This window comes from Culex pipiens, chromosome 2 (assembly GCF_016801865.2).
Source record: "Culex pipiens pallens isolate TS chromosome 2, TS_CPP_V2, whole genome shotgun sequence".
Taxonomy (NCBI): Eukaryota; Metazoa; Arthropoda; class Insecta; order Diptera; family Culicidae; genus Culex; species Culex pipiens.
This window is the reverse complement of record NC_068938.1, coordinates 223,793,030-223,819,963: the sequence shown is the minus strand read 5'-3', so window position 1 is coordinate 223,819,963 and position 26,934 is coordinate 223,793,030. Positions and strand designations below refer to the sequence as shown.

The window sequence follows — 26,934 nt, the reverse complement described above, 5'->3', positions numbered from 1 at the left end:
GATGCGCTTGTCCAGCAGCTTCATCCGGGCCGTCTTTTCCTCCGGCTTTTCTCCCGCTTTCTCCTTCAGTTCCGCCACGTCGCCCACGTCCGACCGCACACATTCCAAGAGCTCGTGCTCCTCCAGGAACGATAACATGCGGAGACGCCACGGGTTGAAGTTGGACTCGTCCAACATCGGCACCTGCACCGGAGCGGGTTTTGCGTCCGTCATGACGCCCGACGATTCCGCGCACTTTTCCGTTTGACCGAAACGCGACTTGGGCCCACAACCTAAAGAGGTTTTGGGGAGGCCGGAATAAAACACGCGGTTTACTTAGCGGATAGAAAAAAATAGCGTGTAATCTCTTTGTTGTTTGGTTACAGACTGGTAGCGGAAGTGCAGCTGTCAAACAGCAGCAGCCCGCGTGTGCCCAGTGGGCTTGAGCGTCGTAGGGGCGAACAGAGTGCGGTGGTTGCCAACTTATCACTTCGGAGCCCAGGGCGGCGAAGTCCTTGTAGATAAAAAGGAAGACACTAGTGGTTGGTACTAGCAATGGTGGCCGACAGCTATAAAGTCAACGTCGTTTGTTCACGATTTTGAGAACTCTTTTTCCTCCGTGCACGCTATTATTTTCCAGCAACCCTATCAAAATGTATAGTTGATTATGTCATATCATATTTTTTAAGAGTCGGATCATCAAAATTGCAAAGATTGTCGGGAAGTGGCACATCGTTGGATAAATAAATTAAAGAGCCTTCCAAAGAATCAAAAAGAAAGAGAGATATTTCGAAGCTTGAAGCTTTTAATATCATTAATTAAATTTACAGCTGCTGTAAAAAATCCTAATTGAATCCTATATTTTTATTTGTTCTAAACCTTTGTTTACGGTACATCCGAAAGATTGTTTTGATAATAAACTAAATTTCCATCCCATAATGTCTTGATAAAGGCCGTCAGAACCTTTGCTGTCAGCAAAGCAATTTATTATCACCCTCGTTATTTCAACTGCAAAAAGTACACCAAAGTCCATTGCTTTTTATTCGTTCTCGCACCTTGGAAATTAACGCTAAAAACTTTTTCAAAATCGTTGTAAAAACATCCACGAACCCGTTCGTTAGCAAAAAGCACCCCATCAGCAAAGAAAATTAATCTAATTAGTTCAAAGTAGACTTAATGAGAAAGTTTATCGGTTGGGTGTTGCTTCCCCGAGCAACGACCAGTCAAATAGATGGAAAACAAACCATAAGGGAACAGCCAACAGGAAAACCACTTCCCCGTCCCGAAAGGTGTCGGAAGTTGGACTTTTGCCGTTGAACCGTTTACTGCTTTGATGGTGTGGGATGACTCTGCGTGGGTGGGATAAAAGTAAGCAACAAACATCTTGGCGGCGGTGGCGCCGTTTTTGTGGCCCTTTTTCATTTTTACTCGTCAAATGTCACATTTATGTGTAGTCCTGGGCTGGGCTGACGACTGTTTCCGCCGATGCCCTCGCGTGCTCAACAGGCCAAAGTGGCAACAAGATTGAATGGGACTAGGACTAGGAGGATCATAAAGGATGAGCAAGAATCAAAGATGAACCTGGTGACGATGATGGGAGGTGATGAAAATATGGTTAATAGAAGAAAGGCAGACGATGTACTCGGAATTTTTATGTTTGGCCCAGCTTTGTAGGCTGCTTTATGTGGTTTGACATTGACAGAAACGTTAATTATGGAGGCTTGATTGAAAACGGAGCCGGGCTCGTCGTTGTTGACAGGAAATATTTTCCTGGAAAACCTGGGCGCTTAGGGTGATAAAATTATAACGATTGAAAAAAAAAAACAAAAATCTTCAATTAGAAAACTCGATAAAACAGATTCAAATTTATCATGTAGAAAACTATGCTGATCACTTGAACACACAAGCTGAGCATACATCGTACTGCACGATTGAATTTGCTATTGAGAAAGTTGCTTTGAGCAAAAGAAAGTTAGTTACTGATGTATGTACATAGCAAGTACGAAATTGAACGGTACAGTATCAAAATAACCGCCCTTTTCTTGTAGTCTACGGAGCAAAGTCCACAGACAGCATCATGCAACAGAAGTAGAGCTTCTTTTGAAGCATCCCCCAGAAAGCTTTGCTCAGTTCAGAAGTAGAAAAACAGACTGATTCTGGCGTAAAAGTATAAGCGGCTTTAAATTTCTGGCAATAACTTCCAAAATTGCCAGAAGGCAATTCTATTTTTGGAACTAAAAATATCTTTTAGCTTAAAGTCACCTTAGGCCCTTATTCAATGTTTCGACCGTTTTGTTTGCCTTTCTGTCCCTTCGGGGCAACTCACGGTTGATCTGAGCAGGCAGTTACTTCCGCGGTGTTTGCCCGGAATCCTTTCCGCCCATATTCAATTTTAATCTGTGCAAATTTTGCCTTGACACGCTCGCAAGGTTTTATTGCATGTCTCACGCCGTTTCTTGGAAAATACGAGCAGACGATTCACGTTCGACACATGCTGTAATGGTTCGGCGTTTAAAATTTGATATCGTTTTACCGGTCGCACACTAATGAATCGTGACTGCAAATTTGTATCTTCAATGAAGCTTATCACATTAAAAAATCTGAAAAGTATTTACAAAACATATTTTTTCATCCTTTTGAAACCGCGACCTGATTCGTAGCTACCGATACGACCGCTGAACTCATACCGAATAATAAATCCCTAACTGATCTTCGCGGAAAATAACACCGAAACGGTTTCCACTTTTCCACGCTTTCACTGAAGGAGAAAAATATTTGTCTCCCGCCTCGAGGGTCTTGCGATTCGGAAATTTAAATAGAAAAATATATCCAAAGTGCCCAACCCAACAACAAGACAAGAAAAAAAAGTTTCCGGCCCGATTTTCGCTCATTTCGCACTGCAAACATTTATTGTGCACCGTGCCCAAGCTGAAGGAGACAAACTTTTCTGATAAGAAAGTTGAAGCATTTTCAGAATCGATAAAATAGCACAAAGCTCTATCGCGCGTCCCGACGATTCGATCGGCCAGCACTCGATGATGGAAAAGGGAAAAGCTACCCGGGGAAAAAGTTTATTTAAAGTGGAATTTCCCCACCCTCGCACCTCACTCCAGAAGAAAAAAACAAAAGGCCGTAGAAAAGGGATCATGACCACGAGTCGAAAGCTAACAACCATTACACCCACTAATCCTCATGGCTCATGGGCAAGGATTCGTTCTGCCATTAAAAGCACTGCACAATGTTCAGCTTCCTTTCATTAGTTATACTGCGACAGTGAGGCCGCTTACTGATGATTGTGGGGCTTAAAGGGGAGGCCAAGGAAGTATATTTTCGGTTTCTCAGTTCCTATCCCGGGGAAGAGAATGTTACCAAGGGAAAGCTTTTCTTTTTGGTGGCAATATTTTTCCACCAATTTAAAGCTTTCCACAATTTCCGCTGTTTTGAACAAAATAGGACTATTTTTCATCAATCGCAAAAAAAAAAATCATTAAACTGTTGATTCGAAATAAAAACTAATTCATCATCATCACAATTTAGCTTCATACAAATTTCAATTCATAATCCAGACGCAAATCCCTCGTTTAAAGTAGAGCAGCATCCAAACAAAACGATAAATTTATCCTCCTCATCTCTATTTTCCAGCATCACCTTCTGTATCCCGCTCAGCATCACTTTGCTGTGAGTTCTCGTTTCTGGATTACTTAGCATAGAGGCACAAACAAACGAGTCCTATCGCTCTGCGTAGTGGAAGGATGTTGTTGAGCAGCGCTGCAGTGCCTAGCTATGGTGGTGCCATCGTTCAGGGTAGAAGTGCGTCAGGCTCCACCACGTCATATTGTCACCGCTTCCGGGTCCCGCGAGGCAACCAGAAGAAATAAAGCATCATTAGTTTGACAAGTCGGATAAGATTTTAATCCCGCATCCGTTTGTGGCTTTGTGTGGCTAAGGATATACACTCTCAGCCTGGCAGCTACCGCGCAGCTTGCCAGCTTCCTTCCGGTACCATTTCCATCACCTCCGTCCTCCGCCAAATTCCGCCACGACCTCAGTTGGGTACTGGAACATGGCATTGAGTCCTGGTAGCGGTTTGGCGATGTGTCCCGCAGAGAGCTTTTCTTCCCTAGAAAGCATTACCAGCTGGTGCTTTGCCAAAACATAAACGAAAAAACGTGAAAAATGTACCAAAATTGACTTTAATGTGACACGCTATACTGCCAGATATTTTTCGGCTGGTGAAGATCCATTTCCGGTACGCTTCTGTTCAGATGCCAACAAAACGAAATATCATGCCATCACTAGAAAAAATATTACAAATTTATCACACTCCTACTTCATTAATATCAACGTGAACTTCACTTGTCATCGCAATACCCTACGGTACACTTCTCAATAATGATATAACCACGCCATTGCAAATGCACCAACTATAAGCATAAATCATCCTCGGAAAAGTGGCACTAAATAATACATAATTGCTAAACCGAAACCATCGGTCCGAAGCAACAAACGAGAGATGATGCTTCAACAGCAACCACGTAACTTCACGTCGTAATTGATCTTTATTGACATAGATAAATGCAACAACGTAACCAGCGCGCGTTGGGCCGCCGCCGCCGTTGTGTGGCTGCGAACTAGAATTTAGTAGTATGATTGCAGGAAAACTCGCCCCACTCATCACTGCACTGCACTACAGACTTGGGATAGCACAGTTACGAAAAACATCACAAGTTACAATTGCCTTTAAAGAAAAAGAAATCAACCTGCGGTTTAGGTCCCCAAATATCTAAAAAAAATAAGCAAATCTAATCGTAGTTCAAAGCATGCTTTAAATTATAAAACATTCTGATTTATATTGTTGCCTAACTTGTCCTGAATAAAGATACAGAGTATCAAAAAGTATCCTGCCATGACATTTTTATGATATTTTGCCCTTCTCACTGCTCGAAAAATAAACTTGTTAATGAAAATCCGTTTCCTTGATATTTAGTTTTTAGCTCAGAATTGGCAACGCAACAAATGTTTGTTTGTTTTTAAATCGTTTGTATGTGATCCAATTCAAATTGTTTTGGGGGGTCTTATAGAACCCAATTACACTAGGCCTTTGCAAATATTTTTTGAAGTTAAATTGGGCGTCGCAAATATTTTCCAAAGTTTTTAAAAATATTTGCAAATAAACTAAATACTATCATTTTTATGAAAAAAACAAGCCTTACCCGACAAAATTCGTTCTGCCTAATAAAAAATATAAGTACTGAAATAACAAGCCATAGTTTCAACATTTGCATGGAAAAAGTGTTTTAAAATGCATTTCACACTAGTTCAGTTGTTTTGCAATCATTTGTTTAAAAAAAAAAGATTTGACGAAAACAAAAAAAAATATCGAAAAAAAAATTTCGACACATCGAAATTTTTCAAAAATTCAAAAGATTTTTAAATCAACTAAAACTTGCTAAAAATGGTTCTAAACGCAAGGGAATGCATTTTAAATTGATTTCAGCTGATTGCACTTAAATTTCCATTCAAATTTTGAAGTTTTTTAAAAACATATTTTTTTGCCCCTCTGATCTTTCGGACCAACTTTGAAGGAGGGGGGGGGGGAGAGACAAAAACTTGAAATAAAATTTGTACCAGCCTTAATTAAGCCCAAAGATGCTTAATTTAATTTTTAACGCAGGAAATGCTTTTGAAATAGTTCTCAGCTGATCAAACTTCTATTTCTATAATTTTTTAAGCTTTCTGAAAAAAATGCCACCTGATTTCTCGGGACGATTTTTAAAGAGGAATTACTCTAGAGGGTCATTACTCCAAATTTCAGTCAATTTGGTCCAACATGAAGTATTTTCGGCTGTGACAATATCTCAGTACTGATATTGTCACAGCCGTAAATAAACTTCATGTCCAAAAAAAACGCGTTGTTTTGTGACTTCAAAAAAAGTGTCCACGTGGTTTATGGATGGTTGCAAGGGTTAAAAATACATTTTAAAAATATAAACGCAAAATTTTCATATTTGAGAACATTGAACGTTGATTTTGAGTAAGCCATTGGATCTTACGTCAAACATTGATCAAATTTGCTTACCCGAATGTTGACTTGGAATTCTTAGTTTTTGAGGCAAAAAGAACCCCCATGCCAAATACGAGCAAATTTGGTGAAAATCGATGTCGGGCGCGTGGTTACTTGAGAAGGAAAGACCCAAATACAGAAAATAGAATCACTTTTAGTACAGAAAAAAAATCGGTGAAAATTTTGTTTTCGACAAATCGTCAGCTGTGTGCTATCTTGTGACATAGAACATTTTGGTCGAAAATGAGTTAATGATGGCGTTTTGCTATACTTAACAAACACTACAAGATGCTTTAACCCGATTTTGGAAACTCGCTTCCGTTTCCCGGATATCGCAATACACACTTGTGACATAGACCAATTTATCATCAAAATGATCGTGCACACTTGTGACACGTCATACATGTTGTTGGAAAATGTGGAAAATTTTTCTTGTTTTTCACAAATTTATGTTGATACACATTTTCTGAAGGCAATGCAATCTTTTGTTTTTGAAAATATACTGATTAAGTCGGTTAAACTATTGATTTAAGTCTATTTTAGTTTGTATGGAAATTCTGTGCACACTTGTGACACGTAGTACAATTTTACTTTCGAAACACACTTGTGACACGTGCTTTTCAGATTTTTGATTACATAATTTACTGTATCTTTTAACTGGTGTAACCAAATTAGTTGAAACTTGGAGCGTTTGTTAAGCGATAGTATACGAACCGATTGCTTCAAAAAGTTTGGCTCTACCATTCATAGTTTTGAAAATATTTATCATCAAACTTTAAAAATCGATTTTCTCGAAAAGTACTAAATGGTCGTTGTCACAAGATAGCACACAGCTGACGAAATCCTACATTTTTGAAAAAAAAAATGATCGCAATACTAGTGTGTCATTGAAGTGTTCAATCTCTGGCTTGTGATTCCATTTTATATATTTTTTACATTTAATTAGAAAACAACAGAAGTTCGCCATCAACCCTTCTGCTGCTTAGTTCAGTTTATGCTAGGTTTGTTAAATAAGCCATGCGGCTCCATCAAAATGCTTTTGAGCTAATAGTTAGATGGAGAAGCATTATGTTTCAAAATATATGAATTACATGGCGTTTGAAACATGTTCGATTTACATGAGTTAGTTTACAATCACTTTATTGCCCGTGAAAATGAAAACCAACACTTTAAGCGCCCTGTCGGACCAGGTCACCGCCGGAAACCGTCGAACTTGGCATCACTTTTGAAAGACACGCGCGATTCCCCAGACTGCGCAGGTCCAATCCGAGGACTTGTGGCTTCGCGTCTCTTTCGCCCGAACAGCAGTATGTGAATGAAACTCTGGACAACACACAGAACCGGCTTCCCTCCACGGCGTGAGGATCAGTTGGTCCGGAATTGTGCTCGAAACTGGTTGTGTGCCCGCCGTTGGTCCTGCGCGGATTGAGATCTAGCAAAAGGCAAAATCCGTTGGAAATGTGGCATTCATAAAAGTAGTTGCAAACTGTTTCACGGTTGTGGTTTCGCTTCCGCTTTGGGGATTGCAATTCAAAAAGGTTTCAATTTCTCCCAACGTTTCTTTATAAGATGAGTCGGAAGGGAATAAAATTAAAATAAGACGAGAGCTGAGAGTTGTAAAACGACTTCGTAATGCTTGTGCATCGAGGCACAGATGAAAGCCACCAACTGCTAGTAGTGGTTGTAGTTTAACGGACTATTTTATTCTGTGAAAGTGCATTCTGGAGGAGCTTGAAAATGCTCACTGATTTTTTTTATTTGAAGAAAAGAAAATTATTCAAGTGCTACTTGGAGCAGAGTGGAAAAGTAAAGCAACGCTGCGGAGAGTTGCATTAAAAAGTTGGCTGTAATTGAAAAGTGCATAATAAACAAAACAAGCAAGGTTCATTACTGGGCAAAATGCGGTCGTCTCTTTGAACCAGCGCAGATGCAGAAAAGTGGCATTTGCACAATGTGGAAAAATTATAACCTTTTCTCGTTAGACCTCATACAGTATGCGAAGGCCATGTGAGAGGATAAACTAGTGGTGTAAATTATCTGAGTATTCAACACCTCATGTCACCATCGTATGGGCATGAATGGCCCAGCGAAAGAGGATACACCAGAAGTTTCCCATCCTTGGTGACCATCATCATAAGGAATAGTATTTTTCCATTCATCAGCCGTTTGCAGCATCCCATCACTTGTGCAGTGTTATAGCTATAAAAAAAGAAAATCCTAAGGAGAGCCGGACGTACAACAGTTCCGTTTCCGTTTGCATCATTTTTCAAAAAGTGCTGCTAGTGCCCTCTCCAGACAAAGTGAAAATTAATCTTCCGTTTCGGCGTGTGTATGTGTCCGTTTAATTCGCGTTGTATCACCAGCACAGGGCAGCGACAGCCAACAAGCAGACAAGGTTGTGTGTTGTTACATGGGACCAACTTGTTGCTCGGAAAAGTGCCAACCCGGGTGAAAGCTAAGCAACAGCAAAGTGCAGGAAAATAGCTAGGATCTATACGTTTAGTACACTAGACTGAGGATGGAACGTTGAACGTTGACATCTGGTACCAGCAGGAAGAAGGACGAAGGATACCTCAAGGTGCTTTTGTACTGCTCACGGTGGAGTTGTAAAAACAGAACAGAAAGGAAAAGCGGGAGGAAAACCAAATCTGCTAATCCAGTGAGCTGCTGAACGGCGACGTTCCATTGGCTGCTCGGTCATGAACGAAGGCAAATGTAAGGATAATAAGCTGCTATAAGTTTCCTTCCATTTCCACACTCTCGTGCCCGGGGGATGGACTTACGACCGTGGCGACTGAAATCTGAGATAAGAACTTATCGTTCCGCAACTGGAGCAAATTTCATTCTTTAAAGATTATTTTTTTGTTGAAAGTACTTTTTTCTATAAATTTTAAAATAAATTAATTGAAAAAGCAGAAAATGTTCGATTCTTGTGACTTCATTCTACCAGTAGTTTACCGACACTGATCTCCCGTCAGACATCGGGGATCAAAATTGTAATCTCTAGCTGCAAATTGCTTTTTCTCGTACGTACGTACGTACTCAACACAATCATCCTGTTTTCGCTGCAACTGGGAAAATTGAATATGGTTCATGAATGAGAAAGTTTTCCCCTCTAACAGTGTAAAACAGCTCCAATTGAAAACTATTGCTGTTGCGTGGTAGCGCTTTCCTTCCCTTTTAGGATACCTTGCTGCACCCCAGCTACCACACTCTATCGATGCTTTTCGCTAACTCTGGCAGAAGAGGGGCGAAATATTAAACTAAAAACTTCTCACACCACCTTTCACTACCAGATACGATCCGGAGGATTTTACCGCATTAGTTTTTTGGCTTAGTTTTAAATAAAATTCGGTGGTAGCACCAACTACACTCACAGAAAAGTCTTATTAAAAATGTATCACATGTTTTAAACTGAGGAACGCCTCTACAATTTTTCAAGACATGTTTGCTTTCTAGCAATGCAAAACAATATGATAGAAAAAAAACCCATCCAACCATTTCCTAAGAAGAGCTTGATTAGAAATGATGCAAAAATAGAAGAAAAGGCACTGTTGTGTTCTTTCGACGTTGTTTCGCAGCCGGGCTGCTTGCCTCTCCTTTGAGTGCGTGTAAAATTTCCAATTATGAATTCCACTCTGATCAAACAGCTTTTGAAGGGGGACATGCTGCTCTCCAGCTGTAATCAAAATATTTTCCACAATTTTGCTCCCGTTTGGGTGGGACCTGTTGTTGCTGGTGTGTTGGGGTTGGGGCCGAGTTTAGGATCGTGAAGCAATATTTGCTTTCCAACCACGTCAACAAATGCTCCATTGCATCCATTCTCCTAATTGCTTTGAAATAATGTTGTTGTTCGTGAGATGATGGGAGAAGCGGCTACATATTTTAATATATTTCCTCGGCATCAATTTGCCAGCTGACATTGTCACCGTTGACAATATGCCAGCATAATTTATATTCCCCATCAGCAAATTGATGGATCACGTAAGCTCACGTGCAGGCTCAAAAGCTTCATCAAAAGCGATTAAATTCTTGGTAAATGGGGAAAATTTAAAAAAAATCCTTCATGTGGTGATTGAACAAAAGAGTTATGTTTATAAAAAACATGAAAGGAGCTAAAAGGGCTTGTGTTTAGACACGTAAAATTTTGTTTGGGCGCTATCTGAAACCAAAGCAGATATGTTATTGATTTCTGAATACAACTATATTACTGCCCACCATTGAAAAAATTGCTGGTAGAGGATGTAGCAACGTATCTTCTGAAACTTGAATTTCACTAAAATAGTGTTTAGATTTGGCTGCCAAACGGCTAATATGCCGCTCTTATGGGAAATTGCCTTGACGTAGATTTAGTGACAAACACCAAAACGCGTTTTTCTCGGAATACTTGATTTGGCATAATAGCCGAATTTTCAATTGTGGCCAGTATAGTCGATTATGCAACTTGTTCAAAAATGAAGCTTTGTGCAGCTCATGTCGTCCATCGAGAATGAATACGGTTCTAGTTTTGTAACACGTTGCATACAACTCTTTTTTAGCAATTCCAAATAGGATAGGTCCAACTTTCTCAAGGTGAAAACTGATAACTGTTGCTGCTACTGTCAAAAATTTCAAAATTTCTATGAATTGTAGAAAAAAATATCCTAATGTTGTCATCTTTTTCGATAACCATTTCATCTAATTAGAAACACCAAAGATTCATAAAACGTAGGGGAGTGTGGGGTAATTTGGACACCCTAAGGAAATTGCTCTGCCACGGGCTGTATGGATATTTTAAAGGAATGTGGATGACACCAGAGGATAATAGAGACCATATTTTATGGAAAAATGTCATTTATTTCGATAAATTTTGATGAAAACCCTATTTTTAAAGCAAAAATTAAAAGGTGTCCAAATTACCCCCACATTTTTATGTGGGGGTAATATGAACTCTCCTATGGGGTAATTTGGACATGCCTTGTGGGGTAATATGGACACCTTTTGTGGGGTAATTTGGACACATTTTGAAGAATAAGTTTAACACTTGATTTTTTGAGCATGTTTTTTATCCTTCAACCTGGTTTTGTAATAGCTTTATATTTTTAAGTGTTTTTTTGCTCACAATATTTCATCAAAGGTTTAAATAATGATTTTGTGATAGAACTATAATTCAATAGGAAGATAACAAATAGTTCAGTGTAGTATACATAATTTAATAATTAATTCTGAAATGATTTAAACATTGATTCTGAATTAGGCACAAGTATAATTTTTAGTGATTAAGGTATCGTTTAGGTTTATATAAATCAATCTTTATTTAGAACTTATTAACCTGAAACTATCTTTTTTTTTATTTAACATTATGTAGCCCTTCAAATTTAAATATTATTGTAAACCAGCATAGAAATTAGAAATGTCAAAGAAATTAATTAAAAGCAATCAACATTAGAGTCTAGTTGAACGCCAAATGTGCAGTAATAGATTTTCATCAATTCGAATATTGGAATAAATTTATCTAAATTAAAAAATAGGGGTTTTGTGAAAGTTATCATTGCTCACATTCCTTTTTGAGTGTTTTGACATATTACATCTCTCTAAATTTATCTAAATCCCTTTAAAAACTCAACCAACCATGAAAGTTACCTTTTTTTTGCCTGACAGGTAGACTTTCAGGTATGTCCAAATTACCCCTCAAGCCATGTCCAAATTACCCCCATAGCATGTTCTATCATAAATTGCAATTTTTGATGATAAAAATGGATAAAATGCACAATTTTTATACGTACATATCTCAGGCATCGTCCAAGCAACCCCCTTAAACAAGAATTGTCCACTTTTTTGCCATATAACCCCTGCAAAACCTTATTTCCCAACCCTCAAATATTAGAACTTAAGGCAGTGCCAACCTGCCTTTGGAAACTTTTACATATTATACCAAAACTACTTAACCTATTCCAACTTTTTTGGTTTGTCCATACTTCTAGGCCATTACTAGTACTAGCCTTATCACTTAAATTGCTGTTTTCACTTTATATCCGAAGAAAACGTGATTTTTAAAGGGGTGTCCAAATTACCCCCACTGTCCATATTACCCCAAACTCCCCTATTCCAAAAAGTTAATCATGGGTGAACATTTATATTTTTGGATATTTTTTTCTGCTTCACGATTTCAAAAAAGGATATTCACGATTTCAAAAAAGGATTTAATGGATTGACATAAAGTTTGAGGAAATCATGCACTCGAGAGTCATCGCTGTCGGCAGTGGGATTCCATTTCGTTTGTAGAGATATAACAAACCAATTCCTTCGAAAACAATAAATAATGCAATGCGAAAACGAGCATTTGGAAAATAAAGGCTTTTCCAATGATAAGACACATGAATAAATGATAAACTTTTGCCGTTCTTTCAAATTCCCAAAACACATGCCCTTGTCCATGTTTTCCCTGACTTCGTTGGATAAAAGATTAAGAGTTGTCGGATGCTCTTCTTGTGTGTTTTTTAGTAAAAATATAACCTTCAATTTATTATTTTATTTTCAACAAGACATGAAGTGTTTTTTTTTAATTTGAAACATCTTGATTCATGCTTGAAAATCTTAGAACTCCGATCTAAAAATTAGCGGTCAAAAATTATTGTTTACATTCCATTAAATTGAAAAATAACAGAATTTGCAACGAATCAAGGCAACTACAATCAATTAATTGAGCAACACATAAAACAACAATTTGCTTAATGATTTCCATCATCAATCATTTGTGCCAATCCGGGATCGTATCAATTTGCCATGTTGCATAACAATGAGATTATTGTCCCAATTTCACAAAATACGAAGAGACAGCCATCGTTGTCCAGACCGGAAATAAATCAATCAGCAGTCGGCACACACATTTGCCGATGGAAATAATCAGAGCAACATTAATTTAATTTGCGTTGCGTGTGCAGAGGTAAACACCAATCACACTAATAGGAGGAATATTTTATATTGCCTTTAATTTTCTTTAAATTGTCTACAATGAAATGCGTAATCAGAAATTGAATCGTAAAACATAATTAAGTTTCAAACTCTGTTGTATATACACAACAAAACGTGGTACCGTGAATTTCAAGGTGAAATAGTGTTTTCATCTTTTCTGAAAGTTCTATTGTTTGGAGAGGTCTGATCTCTTATCACTACAAAACAACCTTCCATCCTTTTTTTCCTACGAAAAAGGGATCCCGTCTCAGATGGTCACCAAAGAATAAAGCGTATAATGCACGTAAACAATCTCGTTCGTCCTGGGGGCTGGTCTGATAGGAAGGAATAGTAGCAGCGAGCAGTCAGACCTGTTGTGGACGCAAGAAATGCTTTGTTTATTTAAATATTTTCCAGCCAGCTCACTGCCGCCTACCACAGTCCTGCCAACGTAGAAGTTGTCTCTTCATCTTTGCGATACACGAACCACCAGCAATCAAGAATTTAAACGCCAGAAGTTCTCTCTACCGCAACTCCCCAAACTCACCACAAGGAAAAGCAAGTTGAAATGAAGAAAAAGCTAAGAAACGCTGAACGCCATAAATACACACCCAAATATTATCCTAATGAAATCATTTAGCTTTGATTTAGGTAATCTAAAATAAATTACCCAAAGCTGAATGCCGTCGCTTCAAAGAGCGCTACAAGACCAAGATTAATTGGCATTGTTTACCGCAAAGCTTCAGTCCTCTGCCATGTCTTGTTTCTCAGGATCCCCAGGGATGCTCTCTGACTTTGCCTCTGCTCAGGTGGTTGTCGGCATCCAAAACCGTAGGCTGTGATCATCAGCTGGGGGAAAACCAGCTCCAAAGCGTTTCAATTTACTGCGGGAAACAATTTGTTATTAGCATCCGTCCAAACAGAGAGACATCCAACGGCGATGCGTTGGTCATTAGTACTTCGTTAAAAATAGATCAAGATAATTTACATGATTTTTATGGGCCTGCGGCGAAACATTGCCATCCGTTCGGTCGGTCGGTATGCGTGTCTGGTTTTCTGACATATGTTTTTGGGATGCTATAAAACACTGACCAAACAAAAACAACCCCCCTGTGTGTGTGTTTTTCGATTTTTCCCGCCGATACCACCTACGCAGCAGCGATCCAGCTACAGTCAGGAAGCGCAAAAATTTGCATACCACGACGTGTTGAACAAACTCATTGTGATGCGATTGGGCACGGTTCGATATTTGAATAAAGGGCGCGACAAGGGATCGCGTGCCGAACCTTAATACGTCCGATGAAAAGGATAACGATGGTGTCGAAAAATGTGCCTAACGAGCTATGTCGTAAAAGCTGTAATTGCCTTTCACACCCTCGATTTCCCTCAGGACAAAAAGTGAAAACAGATTCATCATAATCTAATCTTTGTGGTGTTTTCGGATGTTATTTCACCCCGTATCATGATGTAGCCTGCCAAACAAGAACTATCAAAAAATACTCAAAACAAGCAGTCAGGAACCATCCAGCCACAAAACAACCGCTCGACGGAACTTTTACTTCTACATTCTGCTAAAATACTAGATGTTGGGGTACTCCACTGGGAAAACCCGCCTAGTAAAGCTCGGCTACACCAACAGCAGCACATCACAACGACACTGTGGTTGTCTTCTGGGAAAAGAACAGAATTGGCAAAGTTTTAGCTCGGCTCCTGCTGCTCTAGACGTTCCGACGTTATATTGTACTTTGTATGGAAAAGCAGGACGCCCTGCCATTGTCGCTGTATACGACGACGGTGCAGAGTTACTGGTGCAGGCTGATGTCGCAGAATTTACTGCTTTCGAAGGGCAGCTCGACATGTTTGACAGTAAACAATACTGAGAAGTGAAACAACTTTTGATACACTTTAGGGGGAAAACATCTTGAAAGCAGCGCAATAGAGAAAAGTGATTTCCCAATATTCGCAACATGCACACATACGCGTTCAAGCCTCTTGAGACCCGGAGATTTTTGCTTGGCTTGAACGTGTACACAAAGAGCACATAAGAGTTGGCTCGCACGAGATGTTTAGTATTTAGCATACAACATTATGCAGAACGTTTTATCGCTCAAATTGAGGACAACATAATTCGATGCACGAAAAGACAGAGCATACATTTCAGGCCTAATTAGTTATATGCCCCTATTAAGTGCTTTTTTTTGTTTTTTTTTTTTTTTTTTTATTCGGGCGATACTATGTCCATTTATTTCCTATGCGGCTGTTGAGAAGAAAATTTCTTTAATGTTCTACACTGAACAAATATCATTCACTTACTGAGCCACAGTATCGCGAAATTTTGCAAAAGTTAGGTTTTAAGGTGTCACCTGCTGTAATCTGCCTCATTTTTGTTCAATTATGTCGACTGATTTCTCGGTCCTATATAAAAAAACAATTTTTTTTGCACATGACTTATGGTAGCATTCATTAGAAGCACGTACAACTAGTTTTATTTCGGGTAGGCCGAACGTTTTCTCTAAACCCAAGTAACTATCCAGCATTAAAAGAAATCATAATTTAGCTGTAGATTAGCCTTTCAATGCAAATCAGTCACAAAACAGCATATGTTAGTGCAAATCAGCTCTAAGAAGTAGAAGAAGAAGAAGTAGTGCTCTGCAAGATGCTGAACCAGCAATCACCGGCAGCACTGTCATGTTTTTTCTTGAAATTGGCAACCCGGCTATGATTGTAACAGCAAAGTGAGAGAGAGAGAATGAATAAAAACCAAATGCTCGCTCGCTCACCTTTCTTCAAAGTGAGGAAATATTTAAACCTCAGTTCAAACCAATTATTTGTTGCTGGTAAATCGTGTTAAGATCGTTCAGATTGAAATTTGAATGTAAGTAGAAAATAACATTTGACATTTTCTGCATTGCCACACTCAAAATGCGACTGACGAAACTTGAACGGCCGCTTCGAATTCTTTCAGCAGCAGCCGGGGGAAAATGGTTTGTGTTCGGCGCCCTTCAGGAAGCGAATATTAAATGATGATAACAGTGATTATTATGAAATTGATATCTTAATATTGTATGGGGAACAAGTGCCGTTCGTATCTCATACAGATTGCATGCAATTGTTGAATTTAATGCAGCAGCGACGAACTGCCCTAACTTTGGAGAAAATAAAAACCATATGTATAATTATAGTTATAATTATACTTCTAGCAAATTTCATTCAATATTAAAAGACGATTTTTTGAGAAATTGTAAAAAATTTCAAATCAAAACGACCAAAATCAAAACGATTAAATTGACCAAATCGACGAAATCGACAAAAATTACTAAAACAACTAAAATGAACACAAATGAACTACCAAATCGATCAAAATGACCAAATTGATCAAAATGATCAAATCGACCAAAATTACCAAATCGATCAAAATGACAAAATCGACCAAAATGACCAAATCGATTAAAATGACAAAATCGACCAAAATAACCAAATCAACAAAAACGGCTAAAATCGACCAAAATGTCCAAATGTACTGAAATGACCAAATCGATTAAAATGACAAAATCGACCAAAATAACCAAATCAACAAAAACGGCTAAAATCGACCAAAATGACGAAATCCAGAGTTTTTTTTGAAAAGGACCAATAAACTATTGTCTTTCATATGTTTATAGGACCTAATCAAAAAAACTCTAGAAATGTACTGAAATGACCATGTCGACCAAAATTACCAAATCGACCAAAATTACCAAACCAATCGAAATGACCAAATCGACCGAAATTACCAAATCGACTAAAACGGACAAAATGATCAAAATGACCAAATCAACAAAAACAAACAAAATTACGTAATCGAACAAAATAATCAGTTCGATTAAAATTATTAAACCGATCAAAATTACCAAATCGACCAAAAAGACCAAATCGATCAAAATTACAAAATTGACCAAAATAACCAAAAAGACCAAATTAACAAAAACGGCCAAAATTACCAAATCGACCTGAATGATCATAATGATGAAAATAATCATAATGACCAAAACGAATAAATCGACCAAAATGACCGCATGTACTGAAATGACAAAAATGACCATATCGACCAAAATGGTCAAAGAGACCAAATCGACGAAAATAACCAAACCCACTAAAATTGCCATAATGACCAAAAAACCAATACAGTCCAGATTCGATGATCCAAAGGCTTCGGAAAAAATTCACTTCGGATAATCGAATCACGAAAAAAAATCCTTGCCTGATTTTTGATTGTTGAGCTTGAACATAACACCAAACATGCTCTAAAGTGATTTAGAATTTTTAAATTCAAGATGGCGGTCAAAATGGCGGTTGTTGAAAAAATGCAAATCAACAACTCAAATTTGACTAAAATGGGTTTGCAGAACTCGAATTAGATGTTAAAAGTAAGAAAATATTTTTTTTTTGTTCATGATTCGATTATTCGAGATCCCATACAAACCTTCGGATAATCGAACTTCGGATAATAGAAACTTCGGATAATCGAGGCTTCGGATGATCGAGTCTGGACTGTACAACCAAATTGACCAAAATAACGAAAATGACCATATCGACCAAAATTACCAAATGTACTGAAATGACCAAAATGACCAAAACGATCAAAATGACCAAATTGTCCAAAACAACAAAATCGACCAAATTGGCCAAAATGACCAAAACGATTAAATCGATCAAAATAACCACATCGACCAAAATGGCTAAAACGATGAAAATTACCAAGTCGACCAAAATTACCAAAACGAAGATTTGACAAATTAACATAAGTCGCACAAAAAAAAGCAAAATTTCGAAGATTTTAGCCAGGGCCCCGGCGGTGGCCTGATATGAGCTACCGAACAACATCGGCAATATGGCGTCGTTTGTTTACAAACATGAGATTGTTCGTGTTCGTACCGAACAATTTACTTTTTTGTAAAAAGTTTCATAACCATTGTGCATTAACTTTAAGTCTTACAAAACATACAAAGTTTCGTTAAATTCTAGAACAGAATTTTATTTTATTTTTTCAATTTAAACCGCTTTTATCGCGATTCTGATCAAGATTACACATCAAATCATCGTACCTTTAGTGTATCTTTAGTTCTAAAATCGATTTGCTGTAGATAAGTAGCAAAATTCCCAACATCAGCCATGTGCAACAATGTCCACATCACACATGCGGGAAACCAATAATGGGGTAATTCATGCGTTCCGAACTGTCAAAATTCCAAAACGTCATGCCAATCTTCGGTTCGCTACTCTTGTTCGTGTTTGAAGTTTCGGACCGAAACTCTGATCTGAACCTTACAGCGACTTTAAGGCCGTTGCAAATATTTTTTGAAGTTTATGTCCCTCGACTCTGGCCAAAGTCGAGGGAGGGGCAAACAAATAAAAAAATATAAAAATTTAAATTCCAAGCCATGGTTTTAACATTTGAATGAAAAAAGTGTTTTAAAATGCATTTTACACCTGCCCAGATGTTTTGCAATCTTTAGTTTTTGGCGAAATATTTTTTTTGTCGAAAAAAAAACTTTTTTGCAGTACTGTTCAACGGAATGTCACAAAAAAATTAAATGTTGCTGATCGATCTCAAATATGCTAAATATGATTTTAAACGCAGGAAAATGGACTTCAAATTATTTTAAGTTAATTAGACTTCTTTTTCCATTTTGAAATTTTGAAAATTTTTGAAAAATATTTCTTGCCCCCTGATTTTCCGAACCGATTTTCAACATAAATTTAAAAAAATATTTGCAACGGCCTAACTTGAAAACGTATAAAAAGTGCTTGCGAATGCAAAGGTGACATATTTGGTTTGTTTCACGTGCAATGGTGATTTGTTCCAGGCTCCCTTCTCCCTTCCCTACAATATGCTGGCCAAATAAATATATACATGCGTTTTGTTTGATGTGACACACCAAAATTGAAATAAATTTACACAGTCAGTGGCTCAGCTCATGCAGAAGAAGGATCCTAAACAATCACTTGTGCTTCAGTCAATCCATCACACAGGGGACGCCGAGTGTTCGTTCGTTCGTAACCTAGATTCCGGGAGTTGTCTGACAAGTAACTCATGTGATTTTTCTTTCTTTCTTTTTTTCCAAATGCTAGATTTACTGTAACGGAAAATTTATGGTAACGTCATGTCCCACGACTGAAATAATCAATATGTCAATTGACGCTGTCGTAGCTGGAGGAACTGGTGGTGATGGGTCTAATGTCTTCAGTCGATTATCGACATCCGGTGCAGCGACACTGGGGACAAGTGGGACGGCTGGCGAGCAGCAGCACAAGCGGTACTACTTCGACGACAGTGAAGACGAAACCACGGCGTCGAAACAGCAATTTTACAGCCTGCATCATCCCCAAAGCCAGCCAGGACCACTGTTGATGGGAGAAAACATCACGGCAGCATCCAGCATGTACTCCTCGCTGGACGCCAGCATGTACAGTCCGATAGAGACGGAAAATGACACCGACTTTTATTACGTGGGTGGTGGTCTCGGATTTTCCGGTGGTCACAACGGCACGCTTCTACTCAACGGTGAAGACTATCACAGTTGCATGGGAATGGAAGGAAATGTTTCCTACTTGAACGTGTCGTGTGAGACTATCCTCAACTACAGCATCCCACTGTACGGCTACTGCACACCGATCTTCATCCTAATTACACTGACTGCCAACTCTTTAATCGTGATTGTCCTGAGCAAACGCAGCATGGCCTCTCCTACCAACTTTGTACTGATGGGTAAGCAAAAATGGTTACAATTAACTTTCTCATTTTCTCCCCTTTCCCAGTTAATTTCGCATTCAGCTCTAATTATAAAAGTAATAAATCAGTCTTAATCAAATAATCAAAACGGCTCCTCGTTGCCAGTTTCGCTCTGAAGGATGTCTCATTTCCTAATGTCTACCCAGCCGGTTTTACTCTTGGATTTGCCCAGGCGGAAGCAAAAGTCCGTCCGACAGGCATTCAAAAGAAACCAACAGAAAAAAAAGTCAGCATCCCGCGACCAGAAGATTTGCGTTTCGCACGCTACAGAAAAAAAAAACAATTTATCTTATTGCTTTTCCGAAGGTTTCTTGCGCGCCACTTTGGGTGCTGTGACATGTCAGGAAGCAAAGACAACAATCACAATATAAATCAAAAAGCTCGAATCCCGCATTTGAGGCACGACTGTAACTTTGCTCATCGGGATTATGTTTGTCAAACTTTGTTAACCTTCACTCATTTTTAAAGCATAAAATAATAAGCTTTATTCATCATTATCGCTCCATAGCTTGCTTCTCGGTTTCCATGCTAACAAACGATAAATACTATGGAGCAGCATGGTGCCTCACCATAAAGCACATGGAGTTGATTGTGAATTCTGGGAGGGTTTCACGCCAACATGGTAATAATATTCCAACTGAGTAAGCAACAACCTTTAATTGCATCCCTGGAGTGAACCAGTGTGTGTGTGAGTGAGAGTGCATGAATGGCTCACAATTAGTAAAGCATTTATGTTCGGGCTGATATGGGCAAATAAAGTCACAATAGGAATAAAATAAAAATCCCTCCGCCGAGAGCAGACGCATTCATCACAATTCCGCCCAGAAAAATCTGCTTTTGTCATTGCTGTGACTGCTGACGGAGATTATCTCGGTGAAATGAATTCGTTGGTTCAGATAAATTGCGATAAAATATTAATTCCTTCGTCGGGAAATAGACTGTTTGCTTTTTACTGATATTTCTTTTCCACGTGGATTATTTTTTCACGCTGTCTTAAGTGCACCAAATACAGACGTTTTTTTTTTTTTGCTCCCCTAGTGGCATATGTCATTGATGGGTACCTACCATAACAGAAGGTCACGTTCAGCCGAGGGAAACGAAGGGACACTTCTAAGAGTTGATCGACCGGTCTGTCACGTCTAGGTACGTTCGCCATGAAAAAAGAACTTCGAAGGAGCAAAGAAATCGCACACGCGACACGGTACCATCTCTCACTTCATTAATCATCAATTCCCAGTGATGCCGAGCTAAGCTTAAGGATGTATCCTTCATTTTCGTGCTCTTTGTGCTCAAAGTAGTACTCCCATGGCATCGTTTTGTGCTGTGCAGACGCACCTGTAAAAAAAAAATAACGAAGGAAAAGGTACCGTAAAACGGGGTGACTTTGATAGCCGGGGTGACTTTGATAGGTTTGCGATTTTTCCACAAAATGAACAGTTCAATTAAAATACGTACGGAATGGTTTAGAACCATACTGACCGTGGTAGAGAAGTGTTCAAAGTACCTCACAAAGAACTTTTCATAAAATTTAGAAAAGTTCAAAAAGTTAGTTTACTATAGTTAAGAAAATATTGATGAAAGTAATTATTTTAAACTTCCCAAAGTGTCATAATTTTCTCAATGAACATGATTTTGAATCGGAAAACGGAATGCATTTTCGAATTCTTTGGACAATTTTCCACTAGGAGAAGGATTAATAAGTTTGTAAATCATAAATAACATGTGTTTGTGAAACGCAATCTCAAAAAATCTCCAGATTTATATGCATTTTCAGTAGAACAAATTTTATACAAAATGTGAAAACTTGTGATTCTTGCTTCGAATTCAGTATAAAATGCAATATAAATCGATAATTTCATAAACAAATCCAGTTTTACCAACTTTCAGACAAAATTCCGACTTTTCAATAATTTTACCCAAAATTTTTATGTATTTTGTTAAAAAGCTAATAAACTTAGTTAACTTATCATAAACATTGATTTTTTTTCTTATAAACTATATCAGCTACTTTAGTGATGGTACATTTAACGTACAAATAAAATTTGAACATCTTAAATATGATTTTAACATGGAAAACTATGACTATCAAAGTCACCCCGGAATATAAACTAAGAATTTTTAACGTAACTATTTTTCTAAACATTATTGAAAAAAACTTTTTTTCCGAAATAGTGCATGGACTTTGTGTGGCCTACCCCAGTACATGTTTTAAAAATAATAATCTTGAGTAAAACCTTACCTATTGAAAAATATTCCAAAAACAAATTGAAATCCTATCAAAGTCACCCCGGTTTACGGTATAGCGCGATGAAATACTGCGAACGGATCCAAAGAGATGCACGACCAGATCTAAAGTTTTACGCCGCTCGGGGAGAGGAGACAGGTAATTGATCAAAAAGTAAACACAACTGTCACAAGTTTATCGGAGTGTAAAGTGAAAAGTGAGAGCAGAATCGATTGTTCGACTAAAGTTACAGCGTACGTGGTGGCTGTATTCGATGAAATTGGATTTTTTTTTCCTGGGTGTCATTTCCCACATATCTTTACGATTCAATGGCAAAGGGAGCTTTGCATCAATATAAAAGTCTACTGAAATTCGATAAGTCGTGTGAGGGGAAAGAAATCTTTTGCGCCTAAATTGTCATCGTCATTGTCGTTGGAACGGTTTACAATTACACAGCACTTTTTCATAGCTCGGAAAGTGATTTGAGCTTTTTTAATGATACCGTTGTTAGCAGTTTCGTGTAAAGTAGAACATGACGCCTAAAAGTTTTCTTTGACAAGCAAAAAGTCAATCCCTACAAAAATGATTCAAGTTAACAATAATTAGTTCAGAATTTCAGAATCGAATTAAAAACCATTTTTTATTGTCCAAAGTTTCGATTACACAAATAGTACTCAGTAATAAAATATGTAAATCAGAACATCCACTCCCCTTTAACACGTTTAACAAATTCATCACTCATGTCTTTTGATAGGGTTGTAAGATCTTCAGTCTTTTGGGCTCATTGGGAAGGTCTTTTGATTGCCCATTAGGGTGGGTCATTTTTTTCGAAAGTGTTTGGATCCGGCTGAAATAAGGGCCATCTTGTAGAGGGTACCCATAGGGACTCTCATACCAAGTTTGAGCGCATTTGGTTGAAAACTGGCTTGTCGCTCGGGGGTTAAAGTTTACATGGAAATTACTATGGGAAATGCGTGATTTTACTTCAAACGCTCCTACAAGCTAAGCGACAAACTTTAGTCCACACTTACACTAGGTAGCCGTGTCGGGGGTGGTCCAAGGAACATTTTTCTCTAAGGGGTCATGGTCATCCGTTCAACCCTGAGCTTGCGCATCGCAGATTTATCCGGCGACGCCGGAATCTTTCAAAATCTCAGTTTTTACGGTCAACGCATGCTACGAAACTATGACAGAAACATCGTTTGAATAAATGGAAAACGCGACGCCAAACGTCAAGTCACTAAAATCGATGCAGTAAACAACGGTTCGCCGTCCGCTGGTTCGCCGGCAAAAACTCTTAGAGCAGTTTCCTGTTCCATGAGAGGAGATCAAGTCCACTTTAATGCTTAAAGGTACGAAAAAAACATGCAGTTTAACCGGAACCTAAAAATGAACTCAATTTCAGGAAGTGGTGCGCAAGATATTAGTTCAGTGAAGTTCCTGTACGGGTAAACTCGATCACTGCGGCGTCCTGTAGGATTCTGCACCCAGGTCAGGGCACTTGGTCGTCAAAAACATGTGTTCCGTTTTGTGTGATTCGAGAGCTCAATTTTATCAGTTGCTCTACAATGTTCCAGGTGCATGAAAAGGAAAACATTTCGAATGCGGTACACCAGAAATGATTGCTCATTTTTGATGACGGACCGAGTGCTGGCCTCGTTGGATCTGTTGCTTCTTCGAAGATTATTACTCGTTTGCTGGCTAAGGTTCAAGGGAACGAGTTGAAGAATGGGAAAGCATCGTATTCAAGAGCGGCTACAAGAAATCAAGCAAAACCGACAAGAGCGTTTTATCTAAAATAAAAATGGTTCCATGAAAATCTTTTAAATGTTCTATCACCACCAATATTTTGAAGAAAAAAAACCGGTATCGCCCCTCCAATTAACTCTTCCCTGATTTGCTCCAAAATTCGAAGCAAGGCTCTCTCCAAAATAACGCTTAAAAGGGCATAAATAAGATTTTTCTTTAGATTTGAGCAAATTTTTATTCTTTCGTTATACACAACATATATTTAACTATAATTATTTATTATTAGTTAAATGATCAATTCCAGGTCTTGTCAGCGCCACATAATCCACTTCCTGATCTCTCCTTCGCGAATAACTTGCACATCTGCATCTTGCTAGTCTCGATGGTGTTTGGAGTTGATTGAACTGCTTTTTAGGCGAATAATATTTCGGCCTGCTTGCGGTGTCGGTCATTTTCCTGGCGCAATCGATCAATGTGGCCCGACGTGGTTTCCTGTTAGCACTTGCATCTCTTGTTTGGCTGAAATATAATAGGTAGCTAATCCTCTTGATAAGAAACATTTTTATCAAACTTACCATTAATTTCTATTGCGAAATTAGCAGTTTGTTCTTTAGCACCTCCTAGAGAAGCGCTTTTGTTGTCTTTCGAACGAATTAGTTTCTTAGCAGCATCTTTCTCGATTTATCACAACAGTGCTCCCAGTAGTCGCAACAATTCCGCCGGAAATGTCGACGTGTGGTTCCCAAAGGAGATCAACTGTCCGTGCTGCCGGTGGGAACTGTTCGCACATTCGACCAGTTACTGGTCGACAAATTGGTTGATGTTGATGTTGTCAGGCGATGATGATGCGCACCACGTCCTGAAATCGAGTCTAGTTTTGGGTTCCGGTTCAATTGCAACTTTTTTTCATACCTTTCTGTATTGATTTGGTCTGCTTTAAGAGTTTTTGCCGGCGAACCAGCGGACGGCGAACTGTTGTTTACTGCATCGATTTTAATGACTTGACGTTTGGCGTCGCGTTTTCCATTTATTCAAACGATGCTTCTGTCATAGTTTGTAGCATGCGTTGACCGTTAAAACTGAGATTTTGAAAGATTCCGGCGTCGCCGGATAAATCTGCGATGCGCAAGCTCAGGGTTGAACGGATGACCATGACCCCTTAGAGAAAAATGTTCCTTGGACCACCCCCGACACGGCTACCTAGTGTAAGTGTGGACTAAAGTTTGTCGCTTAGCTTGTAGGAGCGTTTGAAGTAAAATCACGCATTTCCCATAGTAATTTCCATGTAAACTTTAACCCCCGAGCGACAAGCCAGTTTTCAACCAAATGCGCTCAAACTTGGTATGAGAGTCCCTATGGGTACCCTCTACAAGATGGCCCTTATTTCAGCCGGATCCAAACACTTTCGAAAAAAATGACCCACCCTATTGCCCATCCAACAATGGGTCGTATGATCGGACAACGTTTTCATTAACATATCTGAGATCCGGCCTAAAAAAATATAAATAACATTTAAGTGCTCAAATTAAATTTGTCTAAAATGGGGTAGCAAAACTCGAATTTGATTTTAAAAGCCAGAAATTTTTTTTTGTTCATGATACGATTATCCGAAGTTCCATAACCTTCAGATAATCAAGTCTGGACTGCAATGCTTCCCCATGAATTGAGAATGTGCGATCAATTTTTCTATGTTTGTTGGCTTGTGTAAACGAAGCTTTGGATAATCGAGTCTGGAATTTACATTCTTTTGTAAATCAAATTTCAATAGGTGTTTATTTATCGGATTGAAACCATCTATTGTTTTACCGGAAACAGCCCATAATTCGAATCAAAACAGAGCTCCAGAGTGCGCACTCAACCCCCAATCAGGACGCCATTAGGGGCTGCACATTTCCTGATCACTGCCGGTGTCAATTACGTTCAAGTGCCATTATACTGAATTAATCTACCTTTTCCCGGGTGTCGAGAGGGTTGAGATCCGAGGAAAAGCACCTGTGCGGTTTCCTAGCATCCTGGCACTCGTTGTCATCACCCTAGACGAGAGAAAAGTACAGACTGAAGGATATTGCGTCGAACAAAAGGTGCCCATAAAACACAATGACACAACTAGGGTAAATTTAATTTCCGCCTCAATGGCACAGGTGCAAGAAATTTGTTCAGACCCACTCACGTAAAAGAGGCCACATCACTTGCCGCTTGATCCGGATTAGCCCACAAGGAGGAAACTTTACAATGATGGCGAGATAGCGGACAGGCGCGTTGTTGCTGAAGGGTGTTTTCACTTGTTTCATAGCGCTTTGAAGAGTCGACGACAACCTGGGCGGAACATTCGGTGATTAGTCAATCCGCTTTGTGAAAAGAGCTTCAACGACTGGAACCTGCCAGCAGCCAGAGGTACCATCAAGCTCCGAGAGTTCACAGCACTGAAAAACAAAACGATGCCCTCGTTGGCCACTTGTAGTCGCGCGTTATAAATTTGTATGACCGCTACGAGCAAAGCTGAGCGGCATGTCAATGGGCGAACTTTTTGTAATATATCAATGCCTTAAATGTGAAGTCAAAGTTGATAAAACTTCTGCGTCCCTTCGTCTCGCTCTTCCTTGCGTTTGCTGCGTGGTGACAGAAGTCATTTGAATGCGATCATGGGAGATTTGAATGGATTCTCATGCCAATGGGTGCGAGTAACTTTGCGTAGCACTCATTCGTTTCTGTGTGAAACGTACGAAAGTAGAATGTCAGAATCAGATTGTCGTGGTGAAGACGATTGGAGTGTTCTGTCACCTATCACAAACAAAGTCGAAACTCCGTAAGCACTGAACCTTGCACTGCTTTAGCATTCTAAATATCTTTCGGTACATTCTTGATGCATTTGTGAATATGAAAGTTTTATACAAACATAATTTTTTACATTATGATTTCTAAATTAAAAAATATCATCAAATACTCAAGTTTAAACACACCGCGTCTTCTTTCGTGATCCTGTTTTCCACTAACGCTAACGAGTCACCGAGCTCGTTGGTGCTTCTTGGTCAGCATGATGTTGTGCGGAGAACTTCGTGGAAATCCCACCACAGCGAGTGGGTGTGTGTGTGTGCTGCACAATCACCTAACTGATGATGAGTAATTGAAATGCTAGACACGCCGGCACACACTAAACCACGATGGCCAAAAGTGCAAACTCCGAGTGGGTTTCAGGTCACATGTTCGCTAATT

At 38.9% G+C, this 26,934-nt stretch overlaps 1 protein-coding gene and 1 long non-coding RNA gene across 2 annotated transcripts in view; one reads left to right on the top strand and one right to left on the bottom strand.

The window, feature by feature from the left end:
* The first annotated feature begins 7,486 nt into the window (after positions 1-7,486).
* LOC120429101 (sex peptide receptor) overlaps positions 7,487-26,934 on the top strand; it is a 51,677-nt gene continuing 32,229 nt past the window's right edge. The window contains exons 1-2 of the mRNA XM_039594264.2: positions 7,487-8,758; positions 19,088-19,724. Of these exons, the coding sequence (XP_039450198.1) occupies positions 19,109-19,724 (616 nt within the window). The 5' untranslated portion in view covers positions 7,487-8,758; positions 19,088-19,108. The remainder of the gene's footprint in view (positions 8,759-19,087; positions 19,725-26,934) is intronic.
* Positions 24,102-24,738, bottom strand: LOC120429102 (uncharacterized). The gene is made up of 3 exons (XR_005607214.2): positions 24,634-24,738; positions 24,297-24,580; positions 24,102-24,240 (listed from the first exon to the last, which is right to left on the bottom strand). It is a non-coding gene; the product is annotated as an uncharacterized LOC120429102 (long non-coding RNA).